This window comes from Primulina eburnea, chromosome 2 (genome assembly GCF_022965805.1).
Source record: "Primulina eburnea isolate SZY01 chromosome 2, ASM2296580v1, whole genome shotgun sequence".
Taxonomy (NCBI): Eukaryota; Viridiplantae; Streptophyta; class Magnoliopsida; order Lamiales; family Gesneriaceae; genus Primulina; species Primulina eburnea.
In genome coordinates this window covers 1,677,426-1,699,239 of record NC_133102.1, presented here as the reverse complement: position 1 = coordinate 1,699,239, position 21,814 = coordinate 1,677,426, and the positions used below count along the sequence as shown (strand labels likewise).

The 21,814-nt window shown below is 35.8% G+C and overlaps 3 protein-coding genes across 4 annotated transcripts; 2 read left to right on the top strand and 1 right to left on the bottom strand.

Moving 5' to 3' along the window:
* Window positions 1-830: 830 nt before the first annotated feature.
* LOC140817653 (putative white-brown complex homolog protein 30) lies at window positions 831-8,748 on the bottom strand. Its single transcript, XM_073177380.1, has 14 exons — window positions 8,130-8,748; window positions 7,981-8,057; window positions 7,568-7,840; window positions 7,243-7,306; window positions 6,996-7,142; window positions 6,818-6,852; window positions 6,212-6,285; window positions 5,058-5,962; window positions 2,626-2,922; window positions 2,082-2,531; window positions 1,762-1,910; window positions 1,365-1,654; window positions 1,145-1,278; window positions 831-1,048 (listed from the first exon to the last, which is right to left on the bottom strand). The coding sequence occupies exons 1-14, from the start codon at window positions 8,363-8,365 to the stop codon at window positions 892-894; spliced, it is 3,288 nt and encodes a 1,095-aa protein (XP_073033481.1). The 5' UTR covers window positions 8,366-8,748; the 3' UTR covers window positions 831-891.
* Window positions 8,749-9,136: 388 nt separating this feature from the next.
* LOC140817626 (serine/threonine-protein kinase PCRK1-like) lies at window positions 9,137-12,924 on the top strand. 2 transcript variants are annotated; one of them, XM_073177379.1, is made up of 5 exons: window positions 9,137-9,542; window positions 10,361-10,770; window positions 11,287-11,547; window positions 11,711-11,833; window positions 11,972-12,924. In XM_073177379.1, exons 2-5 carry the CDS (start codon window positions 10,384-10,386, stop codon window positions 12,491-12,493), a joined length of 1,293 nt encoding a protein of 430 aa, XP_073033480.1. In that variant the 5' UTR covers window positions 9,137-9,542; window positions 10,361-10,383; the 3' UTR covers window positions 12,494-12,924. The 2 variants fall into 2 exon arrangements, with proteins under 2 accessions (XP_073033480.1, XP_073033479.1); XM_073177378.1 differs by having other exon boundaries at window positions 9,140-9,567; window positions 10,384-10,770.
* Window positions 12,925-15,328: 2,404 nt separating this feature from the next.
* Window positions 15,329-19,678, top strand: LOC140817610 (OVARIAN TUMOR DOMAIN-containing deubiquitinating enzyme 12-like). Its single transcript, XM_073177377.1, has 11 exons — window positions 15,329-15,508; window positions 16,713-17,113; window positions 17,209-17,375; window positions 17,624-17,697; window positions 17,858-17,912; window positions 18,169-18,243; window positions 18,364-18,437; window positions 18,655-18,703; window positions 18,815-18,899; window positions 19,178-19,234; window positions 19,537-19,678. The coding sequence occupies exons 2-11, from the start codon at window positions 16,798-16,800 to the stop codon at window positions 19,584-19,586; spliced, it is 1,002 nt and encodes a 333-aa protein (XP_073033478.1). The 5' UTR covers window positions 15,329-15,508; window positions 16,713-16,797; the 3' UTR covers window positions 19,587-19,678.
* Window positions 19,679-21,814: the final 2,136 nt, after the last annotated feature.

Below are 21,814 nucleotides of genomic sequence, written 5' to 3'. Positions count from 1 at the left end.
CGCACCTTTAACTTTTACATATATAATGTCATTTTCATATGTCACAATGTTAAATATTGTCTGCATTCATCTTTATATATGTTTATTTATAGTATCTATAATACATAAATTATTTTAAAAATAATCAAAATATATCATTTGATAAATCAATGTTAAAAAAATACCATACAAGTAAAACCAAACCAAAAATGTATGTTTCTGATAATTAAAATATTTACGTTGAATATGTTAAATTTTTTTAAGATAATTTGGGAAAATAATAAGAAGTTGAATAAATACATTGTAGAAATAATTTATGTGAAAATCTTTATAGTAGATCTGTCTTACAAAATTAACCTACGAGATCATCTTATTAGTGTGTTTGTGATAAAATATCTATGATTAGTTTAATTTGTAATTTGATAACGAGAGTGATGCCTTTTTATTTGGTATAAGGGAGTTGGCTCAAGACTAATTTAGTCTTTTTCACAAAAAATTAGTACCGGAATTTTGAGAAGTCTTGGAATGGAACTTAGGTACACATTTTTACCAAGACATGTAAGAATCAACAGTCATTATCCTCCGATGTGCGTTTTATAAATCTCTTGATTGACAAAATAGTTTACAAATCACGTTAACCACATAAACCTTAACGAGAAAACTCGATACAACATATTCACTCGAGAAGATGTGATAACTCTACACCATTAAAGACATACATCGAGAGAATGTTATGAATAATTCCTTTTAGTATAGATTATAACGACAACAGGTAAGGGTGGGTGGGGTGTGGGGATGGTTGAACACGATTTTAAAATGATTGGATCACAGAATAAATGACAACTATGCTACAACACAACTAAAAGCGCTTTCATTCTTTACAATACATATGATACATATGATGTCTACGATTCATTTCTTTCCGAACTTCAGCAAACAGAAGAAAGCTATAAACCTACATCCTATACCGCTACCTACCAATAAAACAAGACAATAACTCCAATGGTGAACACTATATCCCAGTTCATTTAACGTGTCGCAACGTGTTATCAACCATACTCCAGAGTATCTGAGAAAACACAAAGCAAATATCATGCAAATTCAGTACCTGGGAACTGTAAGAACACTCAGAATTCAGGTACTAATAACATGTAAAGTTTCTGACCTTTGAGCATTGGCTATGAGAAACGCTTCCAAAGCCCATGTCGGGTAACAATACGGTCCTAATATCTTTCCAAATTTATCGTCTTTTCCTTGATTCGAGATGAGGGTAAAAACGACAGGAAGCAGCACACACCACTGTATCACAAGAAAAAGAGGCTTAATACACCTAGCGAATAATGAGTTTGTGGATGATATGTCTATACATATCTATGATGGCGTACCAGTTGTGCTGGACCTGGTTGAAGGAAGATGGCAAATATGTAGGCTATGCCTGTCACACAGTACACTAGGCAGAGCAAAACCACATAATTATCCACGAATGTTGATCTTGGATTGTTGAAGAAAAAGAACATGGAAAGAAAAACCAGAGGCTTGATAAGGGTGCTGAAATGATCTACTGTATCCTTGGAGAGGAAATATGCTAGACTGCTCATGCCACTTTCGCTTTCTCTCCGGTAGTGTAATTTGTCCAATGAAAATGACCGTAAAGCTGAAATCTTGCAAAGGAGTGCTGCAAATACCATATTATGTTCAGGTACGAGTACTAAAGAATAAAGAAATTATAAAAATTAAGTGAAAATGGATGTGTGACAAGGTGCTGGTAAAAAAGTTACTCACAGACAGCGATGATTGTATACATATAACCATGATAACCAAATGTATCGCCCTTCACTTTAGAAAGTGTTCCTAAGCATGCTCCAGCTAGCAAAAGGATCATATAATCTGCTGCTTGTAGTTTGGCTTCTCGTAGTCGTTGCTTGCTATTTCTGAAAAAGATTACAGCATATAAATGCCGACATAATCACTAAACAGCACAGGGGTAAAAATAATGTAACCCTTGAAGACAATAATTGCAAAATTTGAAGACCATTAACTCTCTATCGCAATATGAGTTCGAAACCCCATGGACGACACCGAAAAAGACTCTTATTATGTACCTTCCAACATAATATCTATACTGCCGCATCACGCCAGGTGTAATTCTATTGGATAAATCTTGACTTCGAAAAAAGAGGAGTTGCTGATGTTCTTGATTGTCCTGCCATGAACCTCCAGTAAAAGCAGGTTCTAGAGCATCACTAGAGCTATTACTAGCACCGGCAGAAGAATTTCCAATTTGATCACAATGCAGAAGCATGTCTGGAGGCACTGGATATCCATTGTGAAGCATCCATCGAACTGGTAGCTGTTCAACAGTCACCCCTGAACTTGGTTTCACTAAACCTTCGAGAATGTCAATGTAGTGATCTGGTGGATTGACCCGATCTGGTACGGTAATTCCAAAACTAGAGAAGTATTCTTCAACTTTCTTCACTGGTCCATGGTACACAGTAAGGCCACCTTTCGCCAAAAGGATCAAATCATCAAACATCTTGTACAAAGAATAGCTGAAATACCGGAAGACACAAACTTGTAAATACTGGAATTCTAGAAAGGAAGGGACATAGATGCATAAAAGTAGGTGATCGTTTTAGGACCCACCTTGGCTGGTGAACAACCATGCAAATGCTTACTCCTTCAAGAGCCTCACGTCGAAGAGCTCTAAGAAGTAAGTTGGAAGATGAACTGTCTAATCCAGACGTAGGCTCATCCAAGATTAGTAATGAAGGTTCCAAGACCAATTCGAGCCCAACATTTACTCGTTTCCTCTGGCCTCCAGAGATACCTCGCTTCTCTACTGTCCCAACAAGTGAATCTCTGACTGCCTGTAGTCCAAGGGACTCAATAACTCTTTCAACAACAAGAACCTTATCGGGCTTCGGCATGTCTTCAGAAAGCCTTTATAGAGTCGGAGGAAAACACAGAGTAGACAACAAAATAAAGACATGAGACGTCCAAAACAAGGTGAATTAAATGAAAAGAAAGTTGGAGTTTACTGCAACACCATGAAACAGAAACTTGTTTTCCCAAGTCAACTTAGCATTAGAAATTTGCGAGTTAACAGGAAAAGAAATTGCAAACTTTAGTCTTGAAATGTACGTACTTTATAATTAAAAATAAAGAAATATAGTTTGCATAACTGATGAAAGGACATGTCACAACATATTACAGCATCTATCCAAGATTATCTCCTATAATTTGATGTTATGAACTGATTAGAGCAACTGCACGACATAATCCATTGACAGTCTCTGTCTAAACAATCACAAGAAACACAATCAAACATGTAAACGTTAAATGCATCATGACTCCCTAACTTAATTTATGAACCAAAAGCAGTTGGAAGGTTTGTAGTTGTTGAGACGAGCTGTATTTTCATTCATTGTGTGGCAAATTTAGTCTATCTGCTAGCATAAAGTTTCTAGTTTTCCTTCTTAATTCGGTTTGGCTATTTTGTGTATAATTACATGGCAATTTTGTTTTTATAAAAAAGAACAAGTCAAATAGAACGGAAAAAGTTGCTCCAAAAACTCTCTGCCCATCTCTCATTCCTTCATGGTAGCAGAATATTGATCGTAGGATTTTTATTTTCTGGATGTATATATTAAATCAAACCTCGGCTCCCCAGAAAAAGTAGTACACATCAAACGATGGTCAGCAGCATGGCGAGAACTCTGCTGTCCTTGAGGATTTATCTACTAGAATGAAGCAGATCTTGACACAAAGTCAGGCCCATAACCCAGCCACAACCTATGATACTGATCTTGCAAAATTTTGAATCAAACTAGATGGAAAATATTATGCTTTATGGTCCCAGACTGTCAAGATATATATATCAGGCAGAGACAAGTTTTGAAATATAAATATCCCACCAAAATAAACAGACTGATCTGAATTTTCAGAAAATGGAGAATAGAGAAGGCTATGGTGAAGGGATGACCAATTAATGATGAATACATTCATCATCCGTAATTTTATTCATTTCCTACTGCCAAACAGGTATGGTCTGTGTGACTTATTATGATGGAACTAACATATTTCAGATCTACAGTTTAAAGAGAAGTGTGGCGCAAATGAAACAAGCTGGGGCTTATTTCACCCTAACCCAATAAAACGTACAAATTATGCGCGAAAATAAAATGTTCTTCTCTAAGATGGGGAGTTTATTTTTCTTGACGGATTGGATATCAGACTTAACTAAATTAGGAGTAGTATGCTCCAAATAAACCATTCCCTACTGTGGAATAGGATTGTGGTCATTTTCAACGAGAAGATATGAGACATATCGTGATTTTATTGACATAGAAGGTACAGCCGTTGCAATTATGGCTTCAAAATGTTTCAAACCATGTACTAAGAGATCATCTTCACTCAAAAATAAAAATCCTGGTTCTCTTCGTTAAATGGTGGAGAATTTCGTGTTATTATGAAGAACCAACAGAGGGAGTAAGATTCTCTCATAGCGGAAACCCAAAGCATACTTGTGAGACTTGCTTCAAGCTACATGGCTATCAAGAATGGTGGAATAATCTCAAAGCATGAAAACAAGGGAAGTTGATGGCAAACACAGAACACCAATTACCCCTTCTTCAACTCCTTCAACAAGTTGGGCATAGAGTGTTGATATGAACTGAATTTAAGTCCTTGTATGGTAAATATTATCTTTTGTATAATTCGCCGTAAAGTTATCCTGTCTTTTGGGTTGATGTTTCTAGTTTTTATGTATAATTACAGGGTATTTTTTGTGTAAGAAAACAAGTGAAATGGTATAAAAAAGATTGCTCCAAACACTCTTGGCCAACTATATGTTCCTTCAGTAACTTTTTATTATCTTTAGGGTTGTCATATGCCAAAGTGGATATAATTTTTAAGTTTACTCTATGCTGAAATGATAAGCCAAGGATGAAATATATGAGAGATTTCATATGCCTTAAAAGTCACCAATTCGGTATATATTTCTCACGTGATTCTTATCATGGAATGGGGTGACTATAGTTGCTACAGGAACACGATGAGTAAACAAGTTAAGATACCTGCATCGAGCACTGAACCGAAGGTTCTCCTCTACTGTCAAGTTTCCATGTACAATATCATCCTGGGGAACAAAACCTATGATCTTCTTGTAACACTGAATAGGATCAGGCTTTCCATTTATGAGAATTGAACCAGATATGGTGCATCCCTTTATCTTTCCTGCCACAGCAGAAAGAAATGTTGTTTTCCCTGCTCCTGATGGACCCATGACAGCAGATATTCGTCCAGCCAGTATTTTCCCTGTCACACTCCTCATCAGATGCTTGAATTTGTGATTCAGAGTTATAGTAAGATCCTTGAAAGCAACCTCAATTGTAGGCCTAGTCTTTATGTCTGTATCAGTGGCCATTGAGATTACTCCTGAAAAGGTCATGTTCTGATTTTTCTGTTCCATAGCTTTTTCTTTCTCGAGTTGACCATATGCATACTTAAATATTTGACTCTTAGTATGTAACTGTTTTGCCTTGGGAACATGCTTCTTGATATTCTTGTCTCCAATCTCCATATGAAAACCCCCATGACCATCTGGATCATTTTCAAGAGATTGAAGCATTTTGGTTAGGCTGCCTGTATCCTTCTTTGCTTTTGGAGCACCAGAGGAAGGTGCACTAGCAGTACTTGGAAATTTCGGCGGAAGTTGTGTATCATTTGCGCTTGATTGATTCAAATTCTTCGATTGATCCCCTTGTGTTTTTCGTGAAAAGGTACGCGACAGCTGTTGCTGCAAGCCCGTAGCTCGCTTCTTGGTAATATCTTTTGCAACCTTCCACCTCTGTCTTGCTTGCGCAGTCTCCCGGGCACTTCTCGCTGCTCGTTCTCTGGACTTGGCCAATCTTGCATATCGAGTTGTGAGGACTTGATCAGAGCAATTATAAAAAACAATCAGTATCAAGCTTAGAGCTCCCTGCACAACAAATAAAATCAGATTATGTCAATTAGTTGTCTTCTAGTCTATGATCTCTATGCTTTTGAGGGAATTCATGATCCACTGTTCCCCATTTGCAGTTACTTCTGATTTCTATTGGTCAAAAGAAAATTTTCTGGCAAGAAGGCGTTGAAGCCATTGCACGTCAATCAGATTACAAGATGTGCATGTATGAAATAACTTTGCGTCCTTGTAGCATGAGATGATTACATGTTTGCAAGAACTTACAATTAGCATGAATCCATAAGCATGCATGTTTTGCTTGTCCGAATTTGGATTGCAAGTACTCAACTTGAAGCAAGCTGCAAGCATTAAGCATAAGAAAATGAGCAATCTCAGTATACGTCACATATGACTATGTGTACCTAATTCAACACAGCTTAATTATATCAAAATTCAAACCTCATTTATATCTAACTTCTGCCATCTAATAATGTTTGCCATGAAAGTTGAATCAATTTTTTCAAAAAGAGCCATTTACTTTCGGCTATTGACATTTATTCCTTTTCATAAAAGGTGCAATGACAATATCATATATACAATCATCAGATGTCATAGCTGCTCCAGGAAGCAGCAATTAAGAAAATCTTAAATGGTATGAACAATTTTCCTAGATAATGAATGAACATAAAGCTCCATCATATGTGCAACTTTTGGATAATTAAATATACATTTCAAAGTATGTTTTGGAATGTCGACGAGAGTTTTCCCGCCATACAGAAACCTTGTTCCAAATCGCTGAAAAGAATGGGACTAACTTAGGGACGTAAAATGTGGAACAAGTAATGCATTAGTACGTTTATGATTAAAATTTAATATGTTTTCGTAGAATACCTCTTTGGTCTATTGAGCCCTGCCTGCAATAATGTCTGGATGTGGACAAACATTGATCATTAGTATATAAACAGGCAAAAGAAAATCCAAATGAAAGTGTGGTGACCAATTATGTATTATTTGAATGCTCGTTCGTGAAATGTTTTTAGTGGTGTAAACTTTGTGGTGAGATACACACCCCTTGGTGCAGGTAATCTTTTTGGTGGTTGTTGGACAATAAGAGCCAGCTGAACAAAATAACTCCTCACTACTGGATACACTGGCCCATCTATCTGCTCCACCACACGAATGATTTGTCTTACCAGGAGGTAATTGATAAGCATACCTGAAATTTTCTTTACCAACATGCATATCAACAGATCATACAAACGACAACAATTCTACGTAACACAGAAATTGATGTACAGCAGGAAAAAAAGACTTACGGATCGCATATGCCAGAGGTTGTATTAAGCTTTGAACGTGGGCAAAATGAGCCTAAAGGACAGGCTAAAATAGAGTTGCAAAACAGGAGATATGAGTTAGATCTTTCAATTCTTCATGAACAAACAAGCGTGCATTTATGCTGAATTTTGTGCAATAGTTTCTGTGATGTTTATGAAAGTCCTAAATCCTTTTTCTTGTAATCATAGTTGAACATGCAGCTTCCAAGGTAATTTTTTTTCAACCTTTAAATATTCCCAATTACCGACCAGCAGCAAAACAATGTATAGCTTATGGCACAAGAATGATTTGTTTTGATGCACTTACGGATCATGCAAGTGAGGCCTCGAGGGCAGAAGAAACCTTCACAACAAGGTTGGCTATCACGAGTCCGATCAGGGATGTCCTTCGAGTTTTTCAGGTCAACTGTAACATTTGAAGCAACTCCACAAGCCCAACCAGGCTCACAACCGGGGACCCAAGAAGTCAAATTACAGTTTCTGTTTGGTTTTAAGAATTGAGCATTGGCTGATTTTGTGTCCATAAAACTAGTGAAATAGAACTTCATTTCCGCTGCTGTACAGATCCTTTTCGTAACATCTGTTAAATTAAGTAATGACTGTCTGCAATCAGGTCATAAAAGCCACTGAAGCAAAGCAAACTCTAAATGAAGCAGATTTAGATAGGGAAATAAAATAAAATCTGAATTTGTCATCTTTTGTGATTATATATGTCAATACCTTTCGTCTGTTTGACACAATTATTCAAAAAATCCAGATTGCTCGAAAAATTGAATGCTTCATTCATATCAGTGTCCCTGGGAAGAAGCAACTCTTATATATGGGAAACTAATTGGAATAATATGACCTAAAAAAAATAGGAAACTCACACATCCTTAATGCAATATCCCAAGCTGTTGGTGATTTCCTTGTTGAATATCTTTGTAAGATTCGAAATTTGGCTGTAGATAAAAGATGTAACCAGTGGGATCGCTGTAGGATTACCAGTATTCGAGTAGTCGTCCCCATCCACACACCAAACAGGCCATGAGAAACCCAGAACAAGAAACAAAATCAACAGCACCAGTGATTGGATACAAGAGGAATTAATCCTCATTCCTCTCATTTTAATAACAAAAATCTATCCAAATCTCATACATAAGGAAAATCATCCAAGAATGTCACAAAAACAAATGCTTAACCAATAGTGTTTGTTCAAATGCTTGAAGCTAACTCAAAGATTCACAAGAATCTTTATCACTAATCCGATAAACGCTCTTTTACATAATCTGTTTGGGAAAAAAACAAGAATCATGGAGGTTGATCACAGGGCTTGGATGACGAAAATATGAGGGGGATGATTCTTGAGCCAAAAAAACGAAAGCTTTTCTGGTGAAGGTGTTTAGAGGTGAGATGTGAGAATGGTATCCAGTGTTGGGGAGAAGCTCCATTGTTTTTGGTTGAAGAATTGGCGGGGAGAAATTGATGGCGCAATGCATGGACTCAAAAAATGTAACTCGATCCTTTTTTACTTCATTTCTCTCGCCACAGTACATGCATGTACATATCATTTACCAAAAAAAGAAAAAGATCAAATAAAATCTCCCAAGCCACGTGCCAAAAAATATTTAGTGGATTAGGATAAACAAGATTCGGATTTGAATCGATATTTACAATAATAAATAATATTTTTGTAATAAAAAATAATATTAACACAAAAATTTGTGTGAATAATAATCAATTATGTAAAAATAATATTTTCGTGCAGAGATAAAATACCAGTATATATATAACACTTGAAAACTTTGTTCTTCTCCCAATTGCCACTTTGTACCAAAGAAACTTGTAATTAATCAAACACAAACCAAAATCATCAAACGAACGTAAACCAAGGAAAATTGGGTACTATATATCAAGAACAGAACGATTCCCCGAAATTTAGTCATTCGACCCGATTCGGACTAATTCAATCAAACAAAGATCATGACTTTCCTCACTTGTCAGAATCTTCTCTCGCGAACAAAGTTCCAGTATTAAATGGCCGCCTTCACACTTGTCCCTCCACTTTACGGTTTATATATGTGAATACACACAAATTTTCTCCCCTCCTATTATTATTGTGGGTGTATTTAACTCTAGTACCTGTAATATTATGTGGGCGGCTTCAATAATTTATTTATTTATTCAATAATAAGACTTCGGCGACGTATCGCGGCTAGACTTTTCCGGCTTTTGTATCGTCTCTTCAGCAGTCGTTCAAGATTGGAACTTTACTAGGTGATTTAAAGATTGAGGACAGATATGTGTCCCTGGTTTCAGCTTCCGGAGGTAAAGTTCATGATACATGATATATTTCTTTTAACTGGATTTAATTTGGGTTCTTGATTTCTTGGGTGTTTTAGATAGAAAATGTAAGTTCGAGTGCCTAGACTAGGAGTCATGAAAAGAGTTTATTCTTGGAATCAAATTGAGAAACCTAAACGTAAGATTCATGTTCGATATAGTATTACTGATTTGTATAAATCTAAATCCACCATGTGTTGATGCTATGGGACAATTCAAGGGTTTTCTTGGCGTAAGATTGATCCCACATGGTATTGGCTCTTATGGCTCCACCACCTCGTGTTAGATATCTGATTTTCAGTAGGATCGAGCTACCTCGTGTGCTACCGGATATTTACCTTGGTCATGGTAAATGGTAATGGAAATTGGGGTGTTTGTGGATTTGCTGCTGCTTGTATTCTTTTGCGAGTAAAATTATTTGTCACTGTTTCGTTTTTAAGAAGTGACATAGAGAATCTGTATAAATTTACTTAAATTATTGTTATGGGAACTGTTGTCATGTCCATGGTATTTATTTACCTCGAGATTTTTCCTTTCGCCGACCTTTTTAACTCGTTTGTTATGCTTTTCACCATTTTGCCCTTTATAGCTTGAAGCAGTGGCGGCACGCCCTATGGTTTCATATTTGTTAACTCGACTATGTTTAATGTGATTGTGTTGTCAACACTTCATGCTTTTAGTTTAAAGAAGCATGATCCTACTTTATTAAAATTTTGAGTTGTTTTGTTATGTTTTTTGGGATAAGCAACCGATGCCTTGGTGATGATTTCTCAAGAAGGTTCTCCTTTTCCATTTTCACAGATGGATTTGTTTAACCCCTTGAAATGTTTCCAAGTTCGCAATGAAGAGAAGAAGGAAGAAGAGAAGATCACACCACCAAATTCAGCATTGTCCTCATTTACTGATCAAGAAATGAGGCAATCAGGATCTGCAGTTAATTCTCAGAATTCAGATACAAGTACCGAGTCTAGAGGACGGAGCCAATTCCCAAATTTGTCTGATAGACCTAGTAATCTCCGAGTTTTTACATTTTCAGAAATAAAACAAGCGACGAAAAACTTCAGTCGAACTACCAAAATTGGGGAGGGTGGATTTGGATGCGTTTTTAAAGGTGTGATCAAGAGTTCCGAGAATCCATCTGAAAAAATTCAGGTGGCTGTGAAACAACTTGGTAAAAGAGGACTGCAGGTAGATTCTCTCTCACGCTTTCTTGTTTTCAAGATTTCACCTTTTCTTTCCGTACTCTGAGAATATAAAACCATTGTATGTCATGCGTCATAAGCTCAAGCTTTTGGGATAAAGTGGGTTTGACATTGTATTAGAATTTAGAAACAGGTGGTGACGAGTTCAAGACCTGTGCAATGCAATCATTTTATATTTAATTAGGCTCATCTTGGCTGGTTATTTTTTGGCCTTTATTGTCCAATGGTCAACCATTGCCCACATGTATGAACTGTGTCTTAATTCCGTGCATATATTCCCGGTGTCAGGCACATGTGAGGGGTTTGTTAAAACAGAAAACTATTGTTGTGTCGATTCCTATGAATTGAGCTAAAGTGGTTCCAAGACATAAATTATCGTCTTCTTAGGTAGAGAAATTAGTTATGAGTATCTTGCACAGGCGCCTCTGATTTAGAAAGTTGAGCTAAAAATTATTGTGGAACAGTTTCTTAATGGTAAGCGGAACCTTCTATGTTATTTAAGGGTCACAAAGAATGGGTGACGGAAGTTAATGTTCTTGGCATTGTTGAACATCCAAAGCTCGTGAAACTCATAGGCTACTGTGCGGAGGATGATGAAAGAGGTATTCAAAGGCTTCTCATTTACGAGTACATGACAAACGGAAGCGTGGAAGACCATCTGTCAGCTAGGTCAGCTACACCACTTTCCTGGGATATGAGGCTTAAGATAGCTTTAGATGCAGCCCGTGGCTTAGCCTACCTGCACGAGGAAATGGATTTTCAGGTCAATTCTTATGGCATCTCCTTATCTTTCATTCTTTTTCATTAGACCATATATAGGTCTTTTTTGTATATTCAGATGGTTAGAGCTAAAATATATCATCATGTAGTTTGAACATGGCTTATCATGTACAGGCTGATTTTCTTCTCTCATTTTTTATGTTAAGATCATCTTCCGAGATTTCAAATCTTCGAATATTCTCCTGGATGAGCAGTGGAATGCTAAGCTATCAGACTTTGGATTGGCTCGATTGGGTCCTTCTGAAGGACTAACTCATGTATCAACTGCGGTAAGCTCGATGACGCAATGCTGTATTGACTCGTACATTTTACCTTTTGGGAGACAATTTTTGCCTTTGATGCCATATGATCAGAAAATACACTAGAGTCATTACTTTCATGCTTGATAAGTACTCGGTCGATATCAGGTTGTTGGGACCATGGGATATGCAGCTCCCGAATACATTCAAACTGGTCGTCTCACATCAAAGAGCGATGTATGGAGCTATGGTGTCTTCCTTTACGAACTGATAACAGGCAGACGTCCATTGGATAGAAACCGTCCCAGAAGTGATCAGAAGCTTTTAGACTGGGTAAAACCATATCTATCAGATCCTAAGAAGTTTCAGAAGATAATAGATCCAAGAATTGAAGAGAAAAATATTCTTAAATCAGCTCACAAACTCTCGGTTGTGGCCAACCGCTGCTTGTCCAGACTTGCAAGAACACGGCCCAAAATGAGCGAAGTTGTGGAAATGGTGAATCAAGTTCTGGAGGCATCAGTCGGTACAGGCAATCCAGAACCCTCTTTGAAGAGTAAAGAGTTGTCGAAAAGTTGTGAAGAAGAACCGGAAGGTAATGGTAAAAGGAGGATCTTGGATTTAAAAATCGGTGATGGTGGTGGATGGCTAGTCCGTGTATGGTCGCAAAAGGTTGTAAAAAGTTGTTGATAGAGTGTGACCTGGGATTATAGATCAGATTCGATGGTATTTTAGATTCAATTTTCGTGTGAATATTCTGTAAGAATCAAAGGCTGCATGCTTTGGTTAAGGAAACAAGATGAATCCCATCTTTCTGCAAAAATGCTTCTTAGTTCTTGCCACTATTAGAGATTCCGGTTCGCTTCTCTTTCCAGTGTAAAAGGAAATAAGAGAGAACAGATAGCTGCAAAGGAGATTCTAGCCGTAAAGATAACGCAAGACCTGGAACGCATGCATGGCTTGTTAAATGTTCTTTGAAACAAGATTAATAGCTTGTTAAATATTCATTGAAACAAGATTATTTTATTTTATTCTGATTATTGTCTGTAGATATCAGATACCTGGATGATGTACAAAGCTTGTACCTGAACTGGGATATCAGCCTTTGGATTCGAAACTTACCAGTTTAATTTGGATCTCAATAACAAGTTATTTCAACCCATAAAAATTAGTTCAGATAAATCTGAGCGATTTCAAAACCTCTTGATCAACGTCTACTTTTACCTCATAATATTTAGTCAAAATTCTTGAACCGAATGCAACGATAACCATACACTTGCAAACCTTGCCATAGGGAAAATATGGAAAGTCATGTTTTAAAGATGGTCAAATCTTTTAACAACCATTTTCCAGAAAATGCAAATTTCATCACAAAATAGTCAAAATTCATCGCTTCGTTTGTCTAGAAAATGAATGGATTTTGGACATGTTTTCCTCAAGTTTGCGTGCCAACAACCATTGCACCTAGCTAGCTATCACCCTCAGAATTTAATTCAAGTTAAATATAGGAGGAAATATCCATGTTTTAGTTGACTACTGAAACCACATATTATCTATCCAACACAACTTGCCCTAGACTAGTGCATCAAAATAAAAATTGAATGTAATTTTTTCCTTCATATTTTTCTTTGAATAAATACAACAAAGAGTTAAATATATCAAAAAGTTTGACGATTGCTATGTACATATCAGCGAACTTCGCATAATTTTATTTTGAATTCATTCGATTAATCCTAATATTATATTAAAAATAAAGATATGAAATAGCTCGATTCAATAAGAGTGACGAAAAATAATAGTACATGTAAAAGGTGATAATCAAATTGACAACTTTTTTAAGATCTTGTTAGTTGGAAAGCCACTTGTGACATCATTCAACAAGGTTGACCAATTATTTTTTAGTTTCTATAGCAAATTATAAATTTAACAGAACAAAGGTTATCACGTCTATTTTGGCCTTTTTTTTGGGGAATTTTTTTTTAAAATTTATCGTTTCAAATTATTTTTCTTTTTTATTTTATTATATGAAATGAAAGTTTAGTCTCTCGTGGCTTTTTACTAGTATAATATGTGGCATCATTTAAATACAATAATTCCCAAATATAGTATGATATTTCATTATTTTTACTATTACGATATTATTATATTTAAATATACATTATTTAATTATAAAAATAACTATATGTACACAAATATCTCAATCAACTATAGTGCATGCACTTTGATAATAAATTTTTTATTTAAAAAAAATGTAAAATTGAGGCATGAAGCAGGGGGTGGGGGGTGGGGTTGGGGGAGGCATGACTCACGAAGTTGCAACATATTTAATTAATTAAACTTGAATTTTATTTTATTTTTTTTAAAAAAAGGTTACGTGTAAACCAGCATTCAAGATACATCTAGTAGTGCATTGCACACACAAAAACATTAACAAAATTGTACGGATCGAGTTGATGGTAATTTAATATTAAGATAAATTAATCTCAAATTTGATTAAATGTTTTGTGGACTATTTATCTGAACATGCAATATATAAAATTGTTTTTCTGATCGTCCTCAAAATAACCCACAGATAAATATATATTATGACAAAATCGCAATCGCATGGGCGAACTTTTGAGAAAAAATCTGTTTGAAATGTAAAAAAAAATGTTGATAAATGTATAACTTGATGGAGTTGCTTTTGTATTGAGTAGATCTTTTGTGAGACGATCTCATGAATATTTATCTGTGAGCTGAGACATGTCAACCCTATCGATATTCACAATAAAAAGTAATACTTTTTCATAGATGACCCAAATAAGATATATGTCTCACAAAATAGGACCCGTAAAATCGTTTCACATAAATTTTTAGTTTTGTATTTTACCCTATAGTAGACAAATTGGAGCAAAAACCGACTCAATTGGTTTACACGGTAATTTTTACTTTACGTTGACTCAAGTGTTTATGGAAGAACGAAATAAAAAAGGTAAATAAATCAATATAATAATATTTCTTGTTTTGTTCAGATTGGCCGCCGTATACTGATAAATAGTTTGCTGAATATTATATATCTTATTATTTTTAACAATAAAATAAATTTTATTCGAAACTAAAAATATAATTAAAACGTGTACTTTTTTATTAAATTTATTTTAGGACAAAGACAGATTAATAGAGTATGTGCTTTGATTCAAAAAATGACAAATTTGATTAAAATAATAATTGAAGTCAACATTTGAATTAGCAAGAGTTAAGACCACTTGCATGTTAAATCCAGGTAAAAGCAGACAAATACAATTATATAGATCCAACCGTTACGTTTTCTTGTTATATATGTTAAAAGATTATAATTGTCTTTAGTTAGAATTGATATCTGAAAAATTTACGGGTTCGATTTTCATAGATTGTAAATATTTGAATGTCCTAAAATGAGGATATTCCAATGCGTGTAATAATATACAACCGTCGAAGAAAAGAGCACTTAAACCAACGGTATCTTTGGATCCACTCAAAGGCTAGGCGATGCCCCGACAGGTGACATTCCCATTCGGCAACAATTTGTTCGATCTTTAACCCATTGCATTCCCCAACTGTATATAAACCCCTTTTAATTCAGGCCTCTATTTTCCCCATTTCCAATTGGTTCTGCTAACTCTATCTCAATACGTCACATTGGTATTGGGTTGTGATTACTTTTTGCATATTGATGGAGGCTCAGAGGTGATTTTTTTTTTTTATTTTATTTTGTTGTGCATTGAGTGATCTCCCTGTTTTTGTTCTGTTTGATTTCGATTTCCATTTCGAATTGCTCTGTTATGAAGTTTTGGATTTTTCTAGGTGATTCTTTTGTTTTTTAATATGCTTGGGGCAGCTTAAATAGATTTAAAAATATCTAAATTCGTGGTTTGATTTTCAAAGACATCTGTTTTTTTTTAGCGCAGCAATTTTTTTTTTTACTGAGATTATCATGATAAAAATAATTTGTTTTGGAGACATCTAATTTATATGTGGGGATGATGTCTGGTTCAGCATGTGGTTATGCTGATTGATTTCAATTTTTTACATGGGAGGTTTGTATTGAAGTTTCTTATTTGTTGGAAATTGAATTCAAAGAATAGATATTGGTTGGATTTGTGTCAAGGTGATTGAGGAGAGGGGAAATTAACTTATGTTGCAGGTATACGTATGTGTTGAATAACAACTTGAAATTTTATTGTATCTTTTTGCAGACTGTTCTTTTCTATTTTTTTTGTCCGCTACTTGGTTGGTTCCTGGAGGTTCAAATAAAAGCCATTCGACTCTTTGAAAGTCAACCTTTATGTTTCTATCTGGAAGCACCCTTTTTAGTTCTGGAGTTTTCGGTAGAAAACTTTTGTACATGGTGGTCATCTCTAAGCCAGTCAAAGTTGATGAGATAAGAACGTGAACTTTGGGCTAAGAAGCCTTTGTCAACTAGGAAACTGAAGAAAATTTTATGGCATGGAAGGTTTTGATGACACATTCACATGGGCCTTAAACTGGCAGAAAGTCGACGTTGTGAACATTTTCATAGGTTATATGTGATTTCACTCCATGAACATCATGGGTATCTTGGAAGAATATTTATCAGTCATTGGTAACCAAACATTGTAGTTGATCATTTGAATACATGTTGTTTTGAAAAATGATATATGTCCGAGTTGAAAGTCTATTGTCAATTCTAGCCACCTTTTACTATAGGGTTCAGCACCTGCAAAATATAAACTTTCCAAGTTCAGAAGCGTATACAAACTTGATCTTTGAACTTCTGAACTACTTGACAGATGTAGCTCATCTGAGAATTTTGTGGTTGTGAATAAAATAGGATAAAATAGTAATCTGTTGAGAGCTAACTTACTGAGGTTGATATGCTATTTCTTAACTGAATAAATCGTTTTTTGTTTAGCTGGCAGGTGTTTCAGAGCGAACATTGACATTGTTAATAAAAAGAGCACCGCTGTTGGTGAGCTCTAACAAAATAGGGAATAATTATGTATGAGCCGGAATCAGATGCTGCTTCTTGGAGTTTTTTCAATGTGGACCAAATATTCAGTAATAATTACTATGGTGATAGTACTCGACATGATTTAAAAATTTGTCACGAGCAGTATATTGGAGATAGTCACAGTGATACAGATTATGCCAGCATTGACAAAGATGAGATTATCGCGCGTGCTCTTTTCCAAGAAGAATTGTCACGGTTATCAATTTCAGAATCTCCTGAATTATCACATTCTGGTGAAGAATATTCACAGAGCTCTAGTGTTGTCCCAAACTGGCATGACTCTTCAGATAATTATTTTCTTGGTATGCTATTACTCCTTTCCAACCCTCTTATTTCCCTATGCTAAAGACCTGATGGTCTCGTTGTAAATGCCTAATAACACGTGAAAATTTTGTAGGCCAGGAGGGTGGACCGCGTGAGAATGTTGATTTGGGCAGTATATGTTCCAGTCCTGGTGATAGATCTTGTGATGATGATGGTTCTTCTTATAATTTGGAAATAGCAGATGAGTTTGAACTTGATGGAGAAGTCGAAAAGAGGTTGTACCAGATGTTTCCTGTTCCTGTAAGTATAATTCCCCCAAGTCCTCTCTCATGTGGGAATCATCACTCTGCATATGACATTCAGTTGACAGATCGAGGCCAAGAGCTGTGTTTTTCCTAAATTATCAATCTTATTTAGGTCTTTGATTCTGTCTAGAAAACTTAAAACTTTGAAGTACTAGCCATTAAACTCTTTTAGTTTTCGTGCTTTTCTAATCCCTAGAAAAGGTTACAATCGAAGGAAATAAGTGTATGATTGATTTCATGTAGCATGTTCCTAGAATTAATGGAGAAATACCTTCAGTTGATGAAGCGACTTCTGATCATCAAAGGCTACTAGACAGGTACATCAAAACCCTATTGTCGTTTCCCGTACATATTTAGCTGCTAGTTCAACTGTGTTTTATGGTGGTTCAATTGAACGTCTTGTCTACACCAGATAATTTATGTTGGTCAATTAACAAGCATGATCGACATGTAACTTGAAGGTTGTGAACGTTTCAGGTTAAAGTTATATGATTTGATTGAGCACAAAGTTCAAGGAGATGGTAACTGTCAGGTTAGTTTATCTGTCTTTAACAATGATTATGTTTACTATTAATATCGTAGTCATATGACATTTTTTGGGTTGGTTATGTTTCCTTTAAGGTGTAATCTTCCTTTTATGTGATCATAAAATTATGGGGGGACATAATTATGTTTGCTGTAACATACTTATGTTCTACTTTTACATATCTAAAAATTTCAGTGATCTTGCTGTATATTTATTTGTACTTTAAGTTAACTCTGCTTCAGTCTTCTTCTGTTTGCTATAGTTCCGTGCTTTATCAGATCAATTCTATCGGACCCCTGAGCACCACAAATTCGTGAGACAGCAAGTTGTCTGCCAGGTTATTGTAGCTTTGTTTTTTCTGTTGCCCCATTTCCATTCTCAGGTATTCTTCTAATTCTATATTTACGTTATTTATCTAAAACTGACGGCTTGCTATGTGTTGATTTGATATTGTCAGCTAAAAGCTCATCCAGAAATGTACGAGGGGTATGTTCCAATGGATTATGCCGAGTACTTGAAGAGAATATACAAGTATGATTCAAAAATTTACCGTCAATTGTTGTGTACGAGTGTTAACTTCTATTTTTTCCATTTTTATTCGAGTAATGGGGTGGTGTAAGTCTCGAACCGAGAGATCCCCAACTTTTGTGAGAGTAACATTCCACTGAGCCAAATGGCTAGTGGTACAAGTGTTGATATTTTAATACGTTTCTTGTGTGAGCATTACACTGCTTAATTATTAAATCAGGAGGGGAGAATGGGGTGATCATGTCACGCTGCAGGCAGCTGCGGATTCGGTATTTTTTTCCACATACATTTGTTATATTTGGCTTTTAAACATATTTGGATGTTCTGTTTCAAAGAATATGTTTCCTGGAACTAATATGTAGCAATTTTCCTATTGACAGTACGGTGTCAAAATTCTTGTAGTTACTTCATTCAAGGACACCTGCTACATCGAGATTCTTCCCCAACAACAAAAGTCAAAAAGAGGTTACTTTTAAATGGTTTTTTACATTGTAAATCTTGTGAATTACTTGATCATGATTGCCTCATTCCAGTTAATAAAATGTTCGGATTTCACAACTCTCTTATTCAGCCATATACTTTGTGTGATGTTGATTTCTGTATCCTAAAAATGGGAACACTGAAACATCTTGCCTTTCCAAAAATAGTCCCGGAGGAGTTCTATATTTTGCTTGTTTTTTCAAGTTACGTTAATATGCTTCGTCTTATGGCAATCATTAAACATTTGGTCATGTCTCGTGCAGTTGTGTATTTGAGCTTCTGGGCTGAGGTGCATTATAATTCAATCTACCCTCAAGGAGGTAATTTCTCTTTTTTATCTCCTGATTCGATAGAATGCTTCAAGCTAGAATGGGGACTAAATGGCGATCTTTACTCAGTTGTTTGCTTTAAATATCAACTGAATACTAGTAATCGGGAGCAGATTGAGGACATTTGCTTGGAGAAACTTGACGAGTTTCAGGGATATTGTATTTGTTTGTCCCATATGTCAGATACACCAGGGCTCATACCGCTGAGTTAAAACCGTCGATAGTGTAGCTCAAATGACACTAGCTTTTCATGTCTATATACACTAATTTCGGAAAATTCATCATCATTTCAGATTTGCCACCAGCTGATTTTAAGAGGAAGAAAAAGTGGTGGAACTTCTGAAATCAACACTAGACATATTGATCTTGTGAGCTGTATACCCCGATTCTTTATAGTTGCTTAGATTACAAATTGAAGGTCATATTTATTTGTTACTCCATATTCTATATCATTCACTCATATCATTCATTCGATCAGAAACTTGGTTTTAGTTTTATGGTTTGTTAAAGTTGCTCCCCACTCTTCACTGTTAAATTTTGTATTCTTTGTATTTTCTTGTAGGGGTTTTCAAAGATTTATTTTAAAAATAAAAAAATATTTATTCAAATTATGCAAAGATATATCACATGGCCGTCATCCTCAGCAGTTCTAGTTTTATTCTCACTTCTTTCAACGCTAGATAAAAGACAAATAAATTTACATGTTTACTCAGACTACTAATAACTACAAAAATCTTGCCATAATTGACACGACTAAGACAGCGCTGTTAGAATTTCTTTTATGAACTTGAAATTTGTTTTCTGAAGTGCGAGTAATAAGTCGTTTCTTATTTTTTTTCACAGTTTTACAAGTTTACGTGTAATTTAGAAACAGAGAAAAATAAGACATGGATTTCAAGCCAGCAAACGAGCACAGTTCATGAATCGAGCCTTACACCAAGTGACCGGATGACATGGAGATGCCAAGCAGAGACAAACTGCAAATATAGACCAAATTTCACCTTCTTAAATCCATTGAAATCACCTCCCGAATTTTTGAATCCAACCCTATTACTGTTGCGCCACCGTTCAAGATGACCAGTCCGATGTTAAAGGACTGCAGATAATCATCTCTTTAGAGAATGGCTTATCCATAAATACTTTCCTCTTATGCATATATGCACTCAGATGCAGTTTCAAAAATCACATGTTCTGCCAATTGGCTGGCACAAACTTGTTGGAGCAAGAGATTTGATTGATAACAGCAAGAGTGTGTGCCATCATTCTTGACAGGTTAGGCATTTCTCCAAAGGAACCGTCTATCAGATCTTAGTTTCACAGTTAAGTAGCATGGAGGCTGCCGACAATGGAAGCATACACATTATCGTCCGGTGTTATACCGCTCTTTTCATCTCATCGAACGATACAAAAGCTTCATCCGATCTTCCCTCTTTTGACAACCCTGATATCAATGCTGTGTAAGTCAACCACACTCAGAATCAAGTTTTTCACTGGCAAAGCTTTGAACAATTTCATAGCCTCATCAACATTACCAAATATTCGTTCCCCATGTACAAAAGATGTATATATCAACACATCTGGCGTTAGCCCCTTATCTTCCATCTCCTTTTTAAACAAACATGCTCTCTGTGTTTACCTTTCTTGCAATATCCATCAATCAAAGTATTATATGTCACTTCATTTGGTTTCTTCCCAATTTTTCCATCTCAAGAAACACATTCTTAGCTTCTCGAAATTTTCCTTGCTTGCTATATATATCAAACAAAGTAGAGTAAGCAACAATATTTAGCTCGACACCTTTATCCACCATTGACAATAGCAATCTCTCAGCTTCTTCAAGCTGGTACAATCTGCACAAGCCATGAGCAATAATATTATATACATATCAGCTTCAAGGCCTTTCCCCTCCATAACACCTCGCAGTCTCCAAGCCTTATCAATCATCCCTAGCCTACAATAACCATCTATCAATGTATTGAATATCACCCGATTAATGTCTACTCCTTCCCTTTGCATGTCTTTGAGCAACATTTCTGCCGCCTCCAATTTCCCTGTTTTACACAAGCCATGTATCAAAGATCCATACCTCTGGCAATTCGGGATTCCCTTCTCCACAATCTCATCGAACAACGCAAATGACCTTTCAAGTCCCCCAACTTACCAACAAATTTTTCATCAAACTATAAACATGAACATCGGCAGGCACATCCTTGTTAGCCATTTCGTCAAACAGTTTCTGTGCATCTTCCACCTTGACAGATTTTGAAAACTGCTGGATCAAAAGTGTGCATGTGGCAACATTGAACTCCACCCCGTATCTCTTCATTGCATCTAAGATTTCCTCAACACCCCTTGAATCCGATTTCTTGACATAAGCATCTATCAAAGTGTTAAAGGCATATATGCATTTGGTTTAACACCTCTGTTGATCAAATCATCCATCAACTCTCTTGCTTTATCAACTTCATTTTTTTTTACGCAACCCATCAATCATAATTGTCATGCAATAATCTGTAATCTCACAACATGCTTCAGAATCCTCTCAAAAAAAACATATAGCTGCTCGAATTG